The following is a 13,337-nucleotide window of genomic DNA, read 5'->3' on the forward strand; positions in this document are numbered from 1 at the left end:
TCACATTATATATAATAAGAACAATATGCAACTCTTACAGTATATTATGTGCATGTGGATTAATGGAGATCATCTTTCTTTGCAGGGCAGACATACAAAATACAGATGAAAGCACTGGGGAGGCTCACTTGTGCATACACACACACACACACACACACACACACACACACACACACACACACACACACACACACACACACACACACAGTTACATGACGGAGCAGGTGAAGCCGCAGCAGTCTTTCAGGAGTGTCAGTCCAGTTTTAGAGAAAAATGGCGCTGTCGTCTGCTGGGCTTTGGACGCCACCGTTTGATCTTGCAAAGCACCTGATTGAAAAGGAAGACGTAACGGTAAACTCCCATCCTCTCCATCTTCAATTAAAGTTACGTGCCTGAACTGAAAGGTTTGACATTTTGGGGAATATGCTTCTTCTTGCGTAAAGTTGGTTAGCTTAGCACAAAGACAGGAAACAGCTAGGCTAGCTCCGCTGCAATCCGACCGACATGGACCGGCAACCACTCCACATAGTCCGGCACATAACCCATTGCACATAAAACATGTGGATTAGCGAGCTTTAGAGGCGCCGGTAGAGCCAGACTGGAGCTTTTCCCCCTCTCCAGTCGTTATGCTAAGCTAAGCTAACCTGCTGCTAAACGTGGCTTTAGCACGCAGAATGAGCTAATTTCCCAAAATGTCAAACTTGTCCTGTCACATTTCATGAAATCAAATTCTCCGTGTTGACACTTACTTATGGGCAGAATTTTTTCAGCAATAGGGATTCAATGTGTTTAACTTCAGTAATGAGATATCGATCATGTGAACTGAATGTATAAAACAAGAAATCGTACGACTGTTCGCTCGTAGGCTGTTTTCAGCTCGCAGATCCCAATTTAGGGATCAGGGGTCGTAGCGGTTCTGCTCTGTGTTTGGATCAAACGTTCTTGGTTGGGCCACACAGCTGGTGCAAGAATTACAACTTAACATAGAGAACAAAGTATTTGCACCAAATAACTTTTGTTATAGACTCACCTTTTGCCAATGTCTTGGGAAATTTGGACTGTAAGAAGGCGGACATTTCTCTGTCTTCCTCTTGTTCCCTGTGGAGGAGAATATGTCCCTGTTTTTTTTATTTATTTCACTTGTCAAGGACTTCTGGTTCTGAGATTTTCTCAATCACGTTAAATGTCACAGGGCCGCTTTTGCGAGAAACTGAGGCGACAAATCCTCAGGAGATGATTCTAATCTGGCTGTGCGTGGCGAGGATTTCACAGCTGCATGTGCACACAATCTATTTCCACATACACACGGGATCATGAAGGGAAACGGCCTCTCGCATCCCCGCAATCCTTATGAGACCAATCAAAATGTCACTCAAAGATATTCTTTCACATCAACAACTGGCTGCTTATCAGCGGTGACGGCAAATTTAGCACCACAAACCCCAATATATATATATATATATATATACAGAACACGGTTTTGTATTGAGTAAGCTACTGAAGTCGTAAAAAAAAGCTCCAGACAGATTAGCATGCTGAAAGCTAATTGCAAAGTTTCATTTTTACAAAGTGAAACCACCAGAATCTAAAGATCCAGACCTTTTGGTCCCTTTTGCCTCCGTGAAATCGAACAGACAGCATCGTAACGTCTGCCGTGCCTGAGAGGAACATCGGCGAGTCAAAGTCTTCTCAGTCGATTGATGTGATGACCTCACCTCAGCCTCTCGAACTCCACATCATCCACGAGGAAGTCTCTGGTCTCCACCAGCTTGTTGATCTGCTGCAGCAGCTCTTCCTCCCTCTCCCTGTCCTCCTTGGCCTTGTCGTTGTCTGTTCAACAGTCACATGACACGCCTTACGTAAAATACAGCAACGGGCGTTACAATTATAAACTAGAAGGATGGAACAGAACAGATCTGTATTGTCCATAATTGTGAATATTTAGCAGTAGTGAAATCAATGTCTGCTGCTGCATTGACATTTCACAGAACGGGCTTTGCATAATACGTTTTTGTTTATTGTTGTGTATAGTCCAAAATGACATGCAACACGGATTAATTGCACACACAATTGATCAAGACTAGCTCTGTGAGGCTGTGTCACTCAGCTTCCTGTTTCTGGGTCACATGGGTTTCATCACTGCCCCGCCCCGTTTTTCACATGCCACATTTCTTTCCAACATTTCGACACTGAAATGGCATTTTTCATGTTCAACAGTCACATGATAAATAAGGAAATGTTTGAGATCTTTCTCTTTCCCAGCGACACACTCCATCGAGATCTGGCAACTAACATAGCCAACAACATTGTGTAAAGCTAAATATAGCTTTTAGCAAAAAGAAAATCTGAACAAATTATGCAAATATAACCCAATCCGTTTACAGATTCACACGACATACATTAGGAGACAGGAAGTGTGCACCACTTCTAAACATGGGCGGAGCTTGTATGTACTATGTTGTAGACTAGAGCATCTTTGGCTGCGTTTAGGGACACAGTGCTAACCCCGGCAAGCTAACATGCTGATGTTTAGCATGTATAAATAATCAGGACTTTACCAGGAATATTTCTATAAAGGAATACATATGTCACTGCTTTTCAATTTACCTGGAATAGAGACAAGTTTCTGCAGCTCCGTCTTCAGTCTTGTGATTTCTTTGCAGAGCTGGATGTCATCCATCCTGAGTAGAAAACAAACACATCACAATATATATTTGTAGGAAAGCAGGTGTACGTTTATTTTTTAAACTAGACCACCACATCTTTTTTGCTTCTTTACAAGGAGCTTTCAAAACATAAAATGGATTTTATATGACGGCAGCAACCCAATTTCCTTTCTAAGTAGACATACACACGTCAGCGTGAGATTGCAGGAGCTTATCAAACAGAAAATCACTGGACTCAGATGACAGCGAGGTCCAGGAGTTCATTAACTGGAATAACAGCGCCACGCTGCCCTCTGTGAATGAATCACACCTGACATTATCAGATCTCATTTCGCCGTCAAAACATTAGGGGCCAGTCACAGAAGTGTGTGTGTGTGTGTGTGTGTGTGTGTGTGCCATTACAGCGATGGCAAAAAGACTGAGAGAAATGTGTACTCGGAACTGTTGGTTTAATAAAACAGGTTTCACTTCAGCAGGATCTATCTCAGGATGACTCAGACGCTGCCAGGAGTGTTTTTTTTATTTGTATGTATTTGCATTGGAGTTGTCTTGTTTATGTCGCAGTCAGCTCAGACTATCCTAAAACAAAACTTCTGCTTCTGTGGAATCCAGCAATGCGCATTTCATTGGAACGTGCTACTTCCTCGGCATCCATTTCCTGTGATTTAATTTGTGCCTTTTTCCTTATATTCTCTATTTGTGTTTATTTTATTTTATGTTTGTGTTTCTGTCTTCTCTTCTTTGGCTGCCCTCCTGGCATGTTAGTTTGAATATATGTATTTTGCTCTTTCATTTTGACGTTAAAGAAAAAAGAAAGACAAAAAAACACACAAGATAACATATTACTTCCTCATAACATGGCATCTTGAACGTTGACCCTCTTGCTTATATATCAGCTGTGCAAAAGACTGTGGGTCAGAACAACCAGAAAAGCATACGAGCTCACAGAATTCAAAATGTGAATGGATGTAGTAGAACATCCTGGTATTTCTGGCATACAGCATTTGCATTAGCTGCTATCGAAATCGCATTTTTGTTGTAACCTTTAGCACATATGCTGCTAGTGACGATAAAGACATTAATCACATGAATGTGAATCCAAATATTAAAGGCTGAATACCAACAGGAATAGTTTCACATTCATGCTTGTTTGCTTTCTTGCAGAGTTAGATGAGAAGATCGATACCACTCTCACGGAGCAGGTTAGCTTAGCTTAGCATAAAGACTGGAAACAGGGGGAAACAGTTAGCCTGGCTCTGTTCAAGGGTAACACAATCCACCTACCAGCCCCTCTGGATCTCACTGCATGTTATATCTCATTTGACAAACAGGCTAGCTGTTGCCCCGTTTCCAGTCTTTGTGCTAAACTAAGCTAAGCTAAGCTAACCGACTGCTAGCGCGAGCTTCATCTTCAGCGTACCGACATGAGAGTGGTATTGATCTTCTCATCTAACTCTCAGCAAGAAAACAAAACAAAAAGCATATTTCCCTAAATGCATTCCTTTTAACAATACTTTTAATTTGTTTTCATTTGGTACAGTTTGTTGTTTTACCAACTCTCCCCACAATAGTTGAGCTTCCTTTGCTGCCGTGTTGCAGTTAACATAATACATGTCGACACATGCAGGGGAACAGTCTATAATTAGGAGCGGGATTCTGCCTCACTTTTCATCTTCTGGATGCGGATGAACGCGGATGGAAGTGAGAACATGACACGCGTCATCATGAGCCATCAACATTTATCGGACTAATCATTCTGAAGGCTCCCGCAGAGAAACAACCCCCCCAAAACCAAAGTTATGCTCTGTTTTCTCCGATTCATCTCATGGCCACATTATGCCGTGCTGGTCGCTGTTCTCGATCCCCCGCTCCACCTCCTCCGTCTTTGTGTGTCAAAAATAATGAGGAAGGCCTCAACAGAAAAAGCGTGACATAATTAAAAGGAAAGGATGAGAGGGAAAGGAGTAAAGGGCATCTTTGGAAATCAGTGTGTCTGCTTAGACATTGAATAGCACCGCTGTTTTCTTCACACACTTTTTGCCATCATGCACATGGCTGCTCCCTTAGTGTTTGTTGCCGACGGTCACGGTGCATCACCTCGTATTCCTGAGGGGCAGCGAACAGTATCGGAGTATTCAGATCCCTGCACAGCAGAGCTCTACTGTATGTGGAACGTCGCATGATGCATGTATTGTCATTTATGGTTTAATGTCATCACTCTGTCAGTATCAAATCCTTGAAAAAACACACTCATATATGGTTTAATTCAGACTAGATTAGTGCTAGTGAAGAAGCAGATCTTACATGTATCTCAGCTCCGATTCCCTCCGTACCAAGATGTCTCTTATCCGCTCAATTTTGCACAGCTCTCCTTCAATGTTCTCGATGGTAATCGTGGAGTCAGCCATCGAAATGACATCCTGTGCTGGAAGACAGGCAAGACCAAAGCACGATTATTTGGTTCCGATCACGGCATGGGAAGTTTGCGCTGACAGACTGTCTGTGTGTGACGGCCATCATCAAGCAGGTGACAAAGCAAGCACCAAAAGGACAAAAAGCACATTCCGTAAACTATACGACCCTCAGATTCAATGTGAAATTCATTTGAAATTCCTTCCGCTGGGCTTACTCTCTGGAACACTCAGCCATCATGAAGGACATTAGTTACACACTGCATGTGAAGCGGGTGGGTTTGTTTCTCAGCTCCACCGGCAGCGTCCACACAGACTCCAACCGAACCGACAGAGAAGATCATAATCTTTTGAGAAAAAACACGAAATAGTTCAAAATGTTTGGGAAAAACACTTATTTGCTTTTTTGCCGAGTGTCAGATGAGAAGATTCATGCAACTAGCAGCCGGTTAGCTTAGCTTAGTTTAGCATAAAGCTAGCCTGTCTGAACAAGTGTTGCTAAATAACACATTTCACTTTGTTTGTTTACCTTTGGAGGGAGCCAGGTTAGCCGTTTCCAGTCTTTGGAAACAGCTAAGCTTTAGCACACAGACCTCGGCAAGAAAGTAAACAATCCTATCGCCCAAATATATAATATATATATATTTATTTTTCAACCACATTAAGTTTGATTTTGTGAGCACAATACTTTAAAGGTTCTGAGTAATTCTGAGAAAAGTGAAGATAAAAAAATTAATTGAATCCTATTTTGTCCATCTTTCTGTTGCGCCTCAAGTGTGAAACTGGAGTAATTTATTGCACTTGTTATGTCCAATAAAAACCACCTGTCTTGGCTCTGAAAACTCACAAAGGAAATCTTAAAGTAAACATCCAGAGGCAAACACCAAAAGCACATTGATGAGACAGTAAAACCTGCACTGATCCGAGTTCAGCTTTAAGCCATCAAAGTGCCCTGGCTCAAATTCACCATCCTGCTATGATCTGATCTGATCCCCACACCAGTAATCCTTCAAGCATCACTGCACTGTTTCCCCCCTGCAGCCTCCCACTCCCTCACCAAGCGAGCGATGACTCATCCAGCAGAGATCAGCTTTTACTTACCTGACCTTGTGTGAAAAGACAACAACCACACACACACACACACACACACACACACACACACACACACACACACACACACACACACACACACACACACACACACACACACACACACACACACACACGATCACTGGGGATAACGCTCAACCTCTCCAAACCAGTTTTAGTCATCTCACACACACACACACACACACACACACACACACACACACACACACACACGTTCCTTTATTGCCCCAAACCTCTGAGACTCTGAGACTTTAGTGAAAATGATTTTAATAACAAACAAGAATGACTGACTTTACTTACTTGTTATAAGCAGGTGTGTGTGAATGCAGTTTAAATTGTTTACTGTTCTTCTTACCTCTTGAAGCCTGCGTATAATGTCAGTGGAATACAGTTGTAGTAATGCTGTCCCACCCTTAAGCCACACTTAAAGTCCACTACGTGGTAAATGCGCTATAAAAGACACACAACGGAACAACAGAGAACCGAGGGCTGAGCCCTGAGGAACACAAATAATATCTCATCATCTCGCTTTAAGGTGTCTCCATTATCATGGATGGATGTCTGAATGGGCCGACCGGGAACGGGCTCACAGGGACCCGAATAGTCAGGGGCCCCACTGGCCTTTAAAAAACAGGCACAAAAGAACAACACATAAAGAGGCAAAACCTCTTTTATCATAATCCACATATTAACTGTAAAACATGTTTCAAAAGAATTGTCTGAATTACTGGAATCTTTATACTCTGTATAATCTGTTGAATTCCCTGCTGGGCAATGACATCGTGACTCTCCAGATCTTATTTGAAAATAGCTAAAACAAGAGCAGACGAATAATGTTAATAGTCAGAAAATTAATCCGCAGCCATTTTTATATTCAATTGATCGCTTCAGTTAAACGTCTCGCTCCAGCTTCCAAATAGGAGAATAACACGCTTATCTTTGACCAGTGTATCTTGGACGACTTGTTGGACAAACCAGTAGTACCATGTGATGGGAAAGGAAAGTGTGACGTACATCTTTCACTATTTTCTGTCAGTTGGGAGACATCTCCTGTTATCAATATCAATTACTTTTGTTCCCTTCTATATCTTTATATTCAACAAAAACGTAGAAGATGAAAACAACTAGGAGACACACCGGGGTCTGCAGGTCTACTGGCGCCCATCCGGATGTGTCACCCTGCAGACAGACAACTTTAACACGCTCACTGACTGAGGATCTGCAGGGACCCGACGTGTTCATGCTCTCTGGTGAAAGTTACTGCAGTGGACACATCAGCCTCCTTTATTCCTCACCATTACATCACACAGCAAAACACCATCCACATGCATCACAAGCTCTAAACTCACTTGATTTCTCCGTCCCTTTGTCCACCTGCGTCTTCTCCAAAGAGCCGTACTGCTTGGAGGATCTTCTCTCTTTTTCCATATTGTAAAAAAAGAAAGAAAAAAGAAAGCTCCGGACAAAAATAAATAAAGGTTTGTGCAGCCAAATAAAGATGTAGATCAGCAGGTATCGACTAAGTCCAGCAGCTGTAACGTGTGAGGGGGTTTGACGGGAGGAGAGCAGCTGCCAACAGATGCTGAACACAGCAGACTCCTTCAGAGGGATGCCAGGCTGCTGACGGCTGCTGGTTAAGGCGCCACCTGCTGGCAGACCCGCACAAAGCAACACCTACTAAAGAGGAGGAGCGTTACAGGCGGTGGTGGGAGAAGGATTCAGATCCTCTACTGCTGTAAAGAAAAGAGCAACAGCACCCAGTGAAGTGTGGAAGTATAACGAGCACAAGGTTTAATGAAAGGAGTCACGGTGCAGCAACGTGTTCCCAGTCAGTGTTTATACACGATGAATATTATACTGCATTCATGTGCATGTTGCACTGCTGTAGATGGTTTTTTTTCATTTGATATGCTGTCTATATGCCATTTATGTGTCGCTTTGTGTGAGAACCACGCATCTCTAAAAAGAGAAACAACCTTGTTTTCAACTTTGGGACGATGCATTTTGAAAATATATATATATATATATATATATATATATATATATATAGCTTAGGAAGTTGGAGAATTATTTCAACACAAAAGTGACACCGTGTAAATTCATGGTTTTCACTGGATGGGAAGAGTAGAATAGAATTGAAATCTTAAAGTAACTAAAGCCGTCAGACAACTGAAGCGGAGTAAAAAAATGTTTCCCTCTGAGATGCATTGGAGTCAAATGGGAATCCTCAAGTACAAGTACATGGGATTTGCACTAAAGAACAGTATTCGACACGTTCCACCGCTGCATTTGGAGCCGACTACTCTTAAGTGAATTTGTTTCCTCTGTCTGGAATCAAACCAGGTAAAAGCATTTAATTAAAACACACATCTGCCATTATAACGCTCTGCTGCTCTCTAACCACCACACCGTCCACGGGAGAACCGAGCTGCCGCTCACCGTCTCGCCCGATCGAGTTCAGCTGCTTAACGGCGTACTGGGGATGACTTCATTTCATCGAGGGCCCCGCCAGATGTTTCGGGGGAGTCCATCTGTCTGCATGCAGGAGCCGTGTCCCGCACAGTCGCCCACCGCTCGTTCAGTAGCACGACGGGACGGAAGAGACATTTATTAAAATGTCTCCAAGACGGATAAGCAATGAGTCAGAAGGTATCAACATGAAGAAGAAGAAGAATGTGGATTTATTTATTACAGATGCTCCTCAGAGGGTCAGATTATTTGAGCATGAATATAGTTCACTCTCAGGTGTGGAACAGGTTGAAGACTCAAAAACAATAAAAGACAGACAGAAACTCTCTGGGAGGAAAGAAAATGGCACATTTAATTAATGTCTAGCATTTCTAACTTGAAATTAGACGAATGATGAAGCAAACACGTCCGCTCACAGCTGCTGAACCTCCTGCAGTTAAAGAACACTAACCGCTTGTTCCATCAGTTCACACAGAGGCCTTAAATAAGGCACAAACACAGTGTGTGGAGGTCAGCTGTAGATAAGCTCAAGGTGAGGCCGTCCTAGTCCGGCCTCACCTTGAGCACACGCCTGTGTTGACGCTCAGAGAGGCTTCAGTGTTTCTGTTGACCTGATGCCGGAGCTGCTGAGTCCTCCTTCAGCCTGCCCTTCATCCTGCTTCCTTGTTTGCTCTAGAAAGACAATATTGCTTCTGGTAATGTTCATTTGAGAGGGCTCAGGCGGCACAGAGAGGAAATCCTCAAGCGCATCAGTACGGCCGACGCTGCAGACTGATGGAGCCACGACGTTTCATTCTAATGAAGCTTATGAGCGTTCAATATTATTATTTACACACTGATAGAAATTATTCTATGTTTTCTCGGTAGGCTCCCACACTGCGTGGTTAATGGTTTACCCTCCGCCCGTAGTTGTTGTTGTTTTTGTTGCTGCGGCTTCTGTCGTCGTCCATCGCTTTCTCCAGCCAGTCTCTCTCCAGTTCAGACTCGGAGTCACTGGCTTCGCTCGCGTCCGCCGCCAAAAGCCGAGAGTAGTTGATCCGGCGCTGGCGCGGGGCCTTCCACTGGAGCAGAGGCAGGCAGGCGCACCACGCCACCAGAGCCACCGCCGCTCCCCTGAACAGCCACGCCAGCCCGAACCTCTGGGCCACGAAGCCTCCGGCGAAGCTCCCCAGCTGCAGGGCGAGCGCGCCGTAGAACCTCCTCACGCTCCTCTCGGCCCCCGGCGTGGCCACGTCCTCGCACTGGAGACCCACGGCCCACCAGAGGGCCCCGCCGCTGAAGCAGCTCAGCACCTGAGCGGGCGCCGCGGCCCACGGCCCCCAGAGGAAGGAGTAGTAGAAGCACTGCAGGCCGAGACTCGCGGCCGCGACGGCGAGCACCCGCCCCGGGCTGAGGAGCTTGGACACCCGGTAGGCCAGCAGAGGGAAGGCGGCCTGCGAGAGCAGAGCGAGGGCCAGAGACAGCCCCATGTGCAGCTCGCCGCTCCCGTGGTCCTGCATCTGCCACAGGAGGAAGTTGTCCACGGCGGAGCGCGCCACCCCGACCAGCAGGGCGGTGACCGCGCAGAGCAGGGCGCGGGGGGAGCCGCGCACCAGCCGCGCCGCCTTGAGGAGCCCGCTGGCCCGGTCCCGCTTCTTGTTCAGGTGCAGGGGGAGGTGGGCGGCCACGGGGAGCGCCGCCGCCGCCAGAGCGGCGTAGCAGTAGAAGTGCGCCGCGCTCCTCGGGACCCCGCCAGCGATGAGGCAGCTCAGCCGGCTGACCAGGAGGCCCGCTCCCCCGACGCCGCACGCCGCCCCGAGCAGACCCCACACCCCGGTGCTGCCGTAGCGGTCCGAGGCGTCGGCAGAGTCCAGATACTCGTACAGGCCGTCGTCCGCCGTCCACTCCAGAGGGGCCGAGGCGCACTCCCACACCGACACGATGATGAGGATCAGGAAGAAGAGCTGGTGTTGAGGGTCCATCGCCTTCAGGCTGCCCAGAAATTCAAAACGCCTCTCCTCTTCCTCCTCTTCCTCTTCCTCCGCCGCCTTCTGTTCTCCAAGCTGCTCTTCTGACCCTGAGCTGAACTCTGACCTCTTACTCCTCACTGGAGCTGCTGAAGAGGGGGTGGGGTGGTACATGACGACGCCGTCTTCGACCCCCGCTGTTGCATTCAATGGGGGCAGCTGAGGGTGGGATTGATTATGACGATTAAGAGCGGGTTTAGTACCAGAAAGGGTCTCTGCAGTCGAAGTGGCCGCAGACTGGGAGGCAGGAGTTGTGTTGGTTTTAGTTTGAGTCCTAGCTGAAGACGCGGAGGGTGCAACGCTGCTGCTGCCGCCGACGGGCAGGTCGACGCCCAGACTTTGGTTCGGACCGCCACTCAGATCGGACCGGTTACAGCTGCCGGCCTGCGGGCGCACAGCCGCCTGCGGGACGAGCAGCAGGACCAGAGCCGCCGCCGCCGAGCACACGAGAGAGACGTTTATGACCGTGCGCCTCTGGTTGTAGTGTTTGGAGAGCAGGCTCGCCACGGGGCTCCACGCCAGCGACACGAGGTGCTTGGTGCCCATGATGATGCCCGTCATGGCGGGGGTCAGGCCCAGCTGTCTGAAGTACAGGGTGAGGAAGGGGAGCAGGCAGGCCCTGGCGCACGAGCACAGGAAGTTGAAGGCGCCGGCCAGAGCGAGGGCCCGCTGGATGTCGATCTGCTTGCTCCTCTTCATGGTTGGAAGCCACATTGCCTCTCCCGATGGGTGTCACGCAGAGCCCCTTAGACTGGGAGACGGAATACAGAACAACAGGCACATTAGAGTAATACATAAGTGCCCTTATATGCTATTTATTTTCTATCAATAACCAATGTTCTTTCGAGGGCTGCAATTATTTTCATCATCAATAAACCTGCTAATTATTTACATATGGAAATGTTCATATCTGTCACTCTACTGTTATTTTTTACGCCCAACAACAAAACATGTCATTGATATTTCTATTTGAAATATCTCCAAGTGCCTATATGTACTTTTGATGTGCCTTGTGTATTGTGGAAAAGACAATAAAAACATAATAAAAAATAAGAAATGTCAAAAATAATAAGTGTGCAACTTCCCACAGCCCTTTCGACACCTTTTAAAAGGTCAAAACCAGAACACATTTAATTCACAAGGCAGTATAAAAAAAGAGAAGCAGCACACTTCATATTTCGCTAACAATTATAATTTATTGCATAAATTAATAAATACATTATGTTGGTGGGATCTGTGTTGGAAATACCTTGTTGGCCATTTATGTATTCATAAAATATATGTACAGTATAGAAAATAGTTATGGTGGAAAAGAAAAATACATGAATTAAATGCATTAATGTCAAATATGTTTCCCATAGGGAAGAGCTTAACTCTAAACTTCCGTCTTGTACTTCTTTGTAGAAACGCGCAGATAAAACGAGCAACGCGGAAATATCACCTGGGGCTAAATGCAACTGTTCCCAGGAGGATGTGGAGTCCACGTCACAAGTTTGTAAGATAAGAAAATAAAAAGAACCGTTTATCACACTTGACTTTACCTTTTGACCTCTGGCCCCTCGTTGGCTTCTTTCAAACTTGTCTACCGGTCATCTTCCACCTCGAACTCCTGCTTTCCGTGCACAACTTTGGTCTCTTGTTCTCTGAGCAGCGGAACACCTGCTACCGCCTCACCGTGCACGCGCTCAACCGCTTACACCTGGAGGACCAGTCACGTGACCACAGCGCCCTCTAGCGGCGCGGATGCCTCTGTGCGCCACAGAGAGAGCGAGAGAGAAACACAATCTAAAAACACATTTTAAAGTTGAACTGCTGTGTCCCTGATCTGAATTTATTTTACTTTTTTTATTTTTAATTTAGCATAAGTCAATAGCAACGACACGTAGCGTGCTGCTTCCGCCAGGTGCGAGAGAAAAGAGCACGTTTATGTCAACAACTTTCCCTGTGCAAATAAAAGCCACCAATCCCTTCACACAGGAGACACACATTCATGTATAGATAGGGATTGTTTATTCAACACGTTTTCAAATTCAGCACACATCATTTATTTTTATTTTTATCTTTAACTTTCATTTGTATTCTCTGTAGATCCAACTGTAAATATTCAATACACCCATTTGTAAATTGACATGCTCCCTTTTTAATGCACTCTGTTTCATGTTTATCGTTAAATGTTCTTTGTTAAATATTGTTAAATGTCTTGCACCTCCCACCAGGACAAATTCCTTGTATGTGTAAACGTACTTGGCAATAAATGGTTCTGATTCTGATCATGAACCCATGTCACATGGTTTTCATCCTTACATGTGTTTCACCCGCATTTCAATGGGTGTGACCGCAAATGTGTCATTTTAATGAACTCTGCTTTTAATTACTACAGGATGTGTATGGAAATAAAGGTAACACTTTCTGACACGACTTCACAACACACTAACAAAGCAACACATGCATGACTTCCAATGAGGTAATCGGTGGTGGGTGAAGTGTAAAGATATTTGAGTAAACATATTAACAGCAATATGTACTTGAAGGATCAAAGGCCGTTGTGACTGTGTTATTGAAATATTGTGATTATACAGATGCATTTTTTTGTGTTGAACGACTGCATGAGTAGTTGAGTAGTTCATCATGTTTTATAAACCGCATCATGTGTTTTACATGTCAAATCTTAATCT

The 13,337-nt window shown here is 45.4% G+C and overlaps 2 protein-coding genes across 2 annotated transcripts; both read right to left on the reverse strand.

The window, feature by feature from the left end:
• Window positions 1-208: 208 nt before the first annotated feature.
• LOC306750320 (bMERB domain-containing protein 1) lies at window positions 209-7,615 on the reverse strand (the record flags this gene model as incomplete). The annotated part of the gene is made up of 6 exons (XM_079233729.1): window positions 209-327; window positions 1,031-1,098; window positions 1,716-1,830; window positions 2,608-2,681; window positions 4,971-5,091; window positions 7,537-7,615. 6 exons carry the CDS (start codon window positions 7,613-7,615, stop codon window positions 209-211), a joined length of 576 nt encoding a protein of 191 aa, XP_079089855.1.
• A 1,925-nt stretch (window positions 7,616-9,540) lies between these two features.
• On the reverse strand, window positions 9,541-11,361 carry mfsd6l (major facilitator superfamily domain containing 6-like; the record flags this gene model as incomplete). The annotated part of the gene is made up of 1 exon (XM_079232829.1): window positions 9,541-11,361. One exon carries the CDS (start codon window positions 11,359-11,361, stop codon window positions 9,541-9,543), a length of 1,821 nt encoding a protein of 606 aa, XP_079088955.1.
• Window positions 11,362-13,337: the final 1,976 nt, after the last annotated feature.

Source organism: Taurulus bubalis, assembly GCF_910589615.1.
Source record: "Taurulus bubalis genome assembly, chromosome: 17".
Taxonomy (NCBI): domain Eukaryota; kingdom Metazoa; phylum Chordata; class Actinopteri; order Perciformes; family Cottidae; genus Taurulus; species Taurulus bubalis.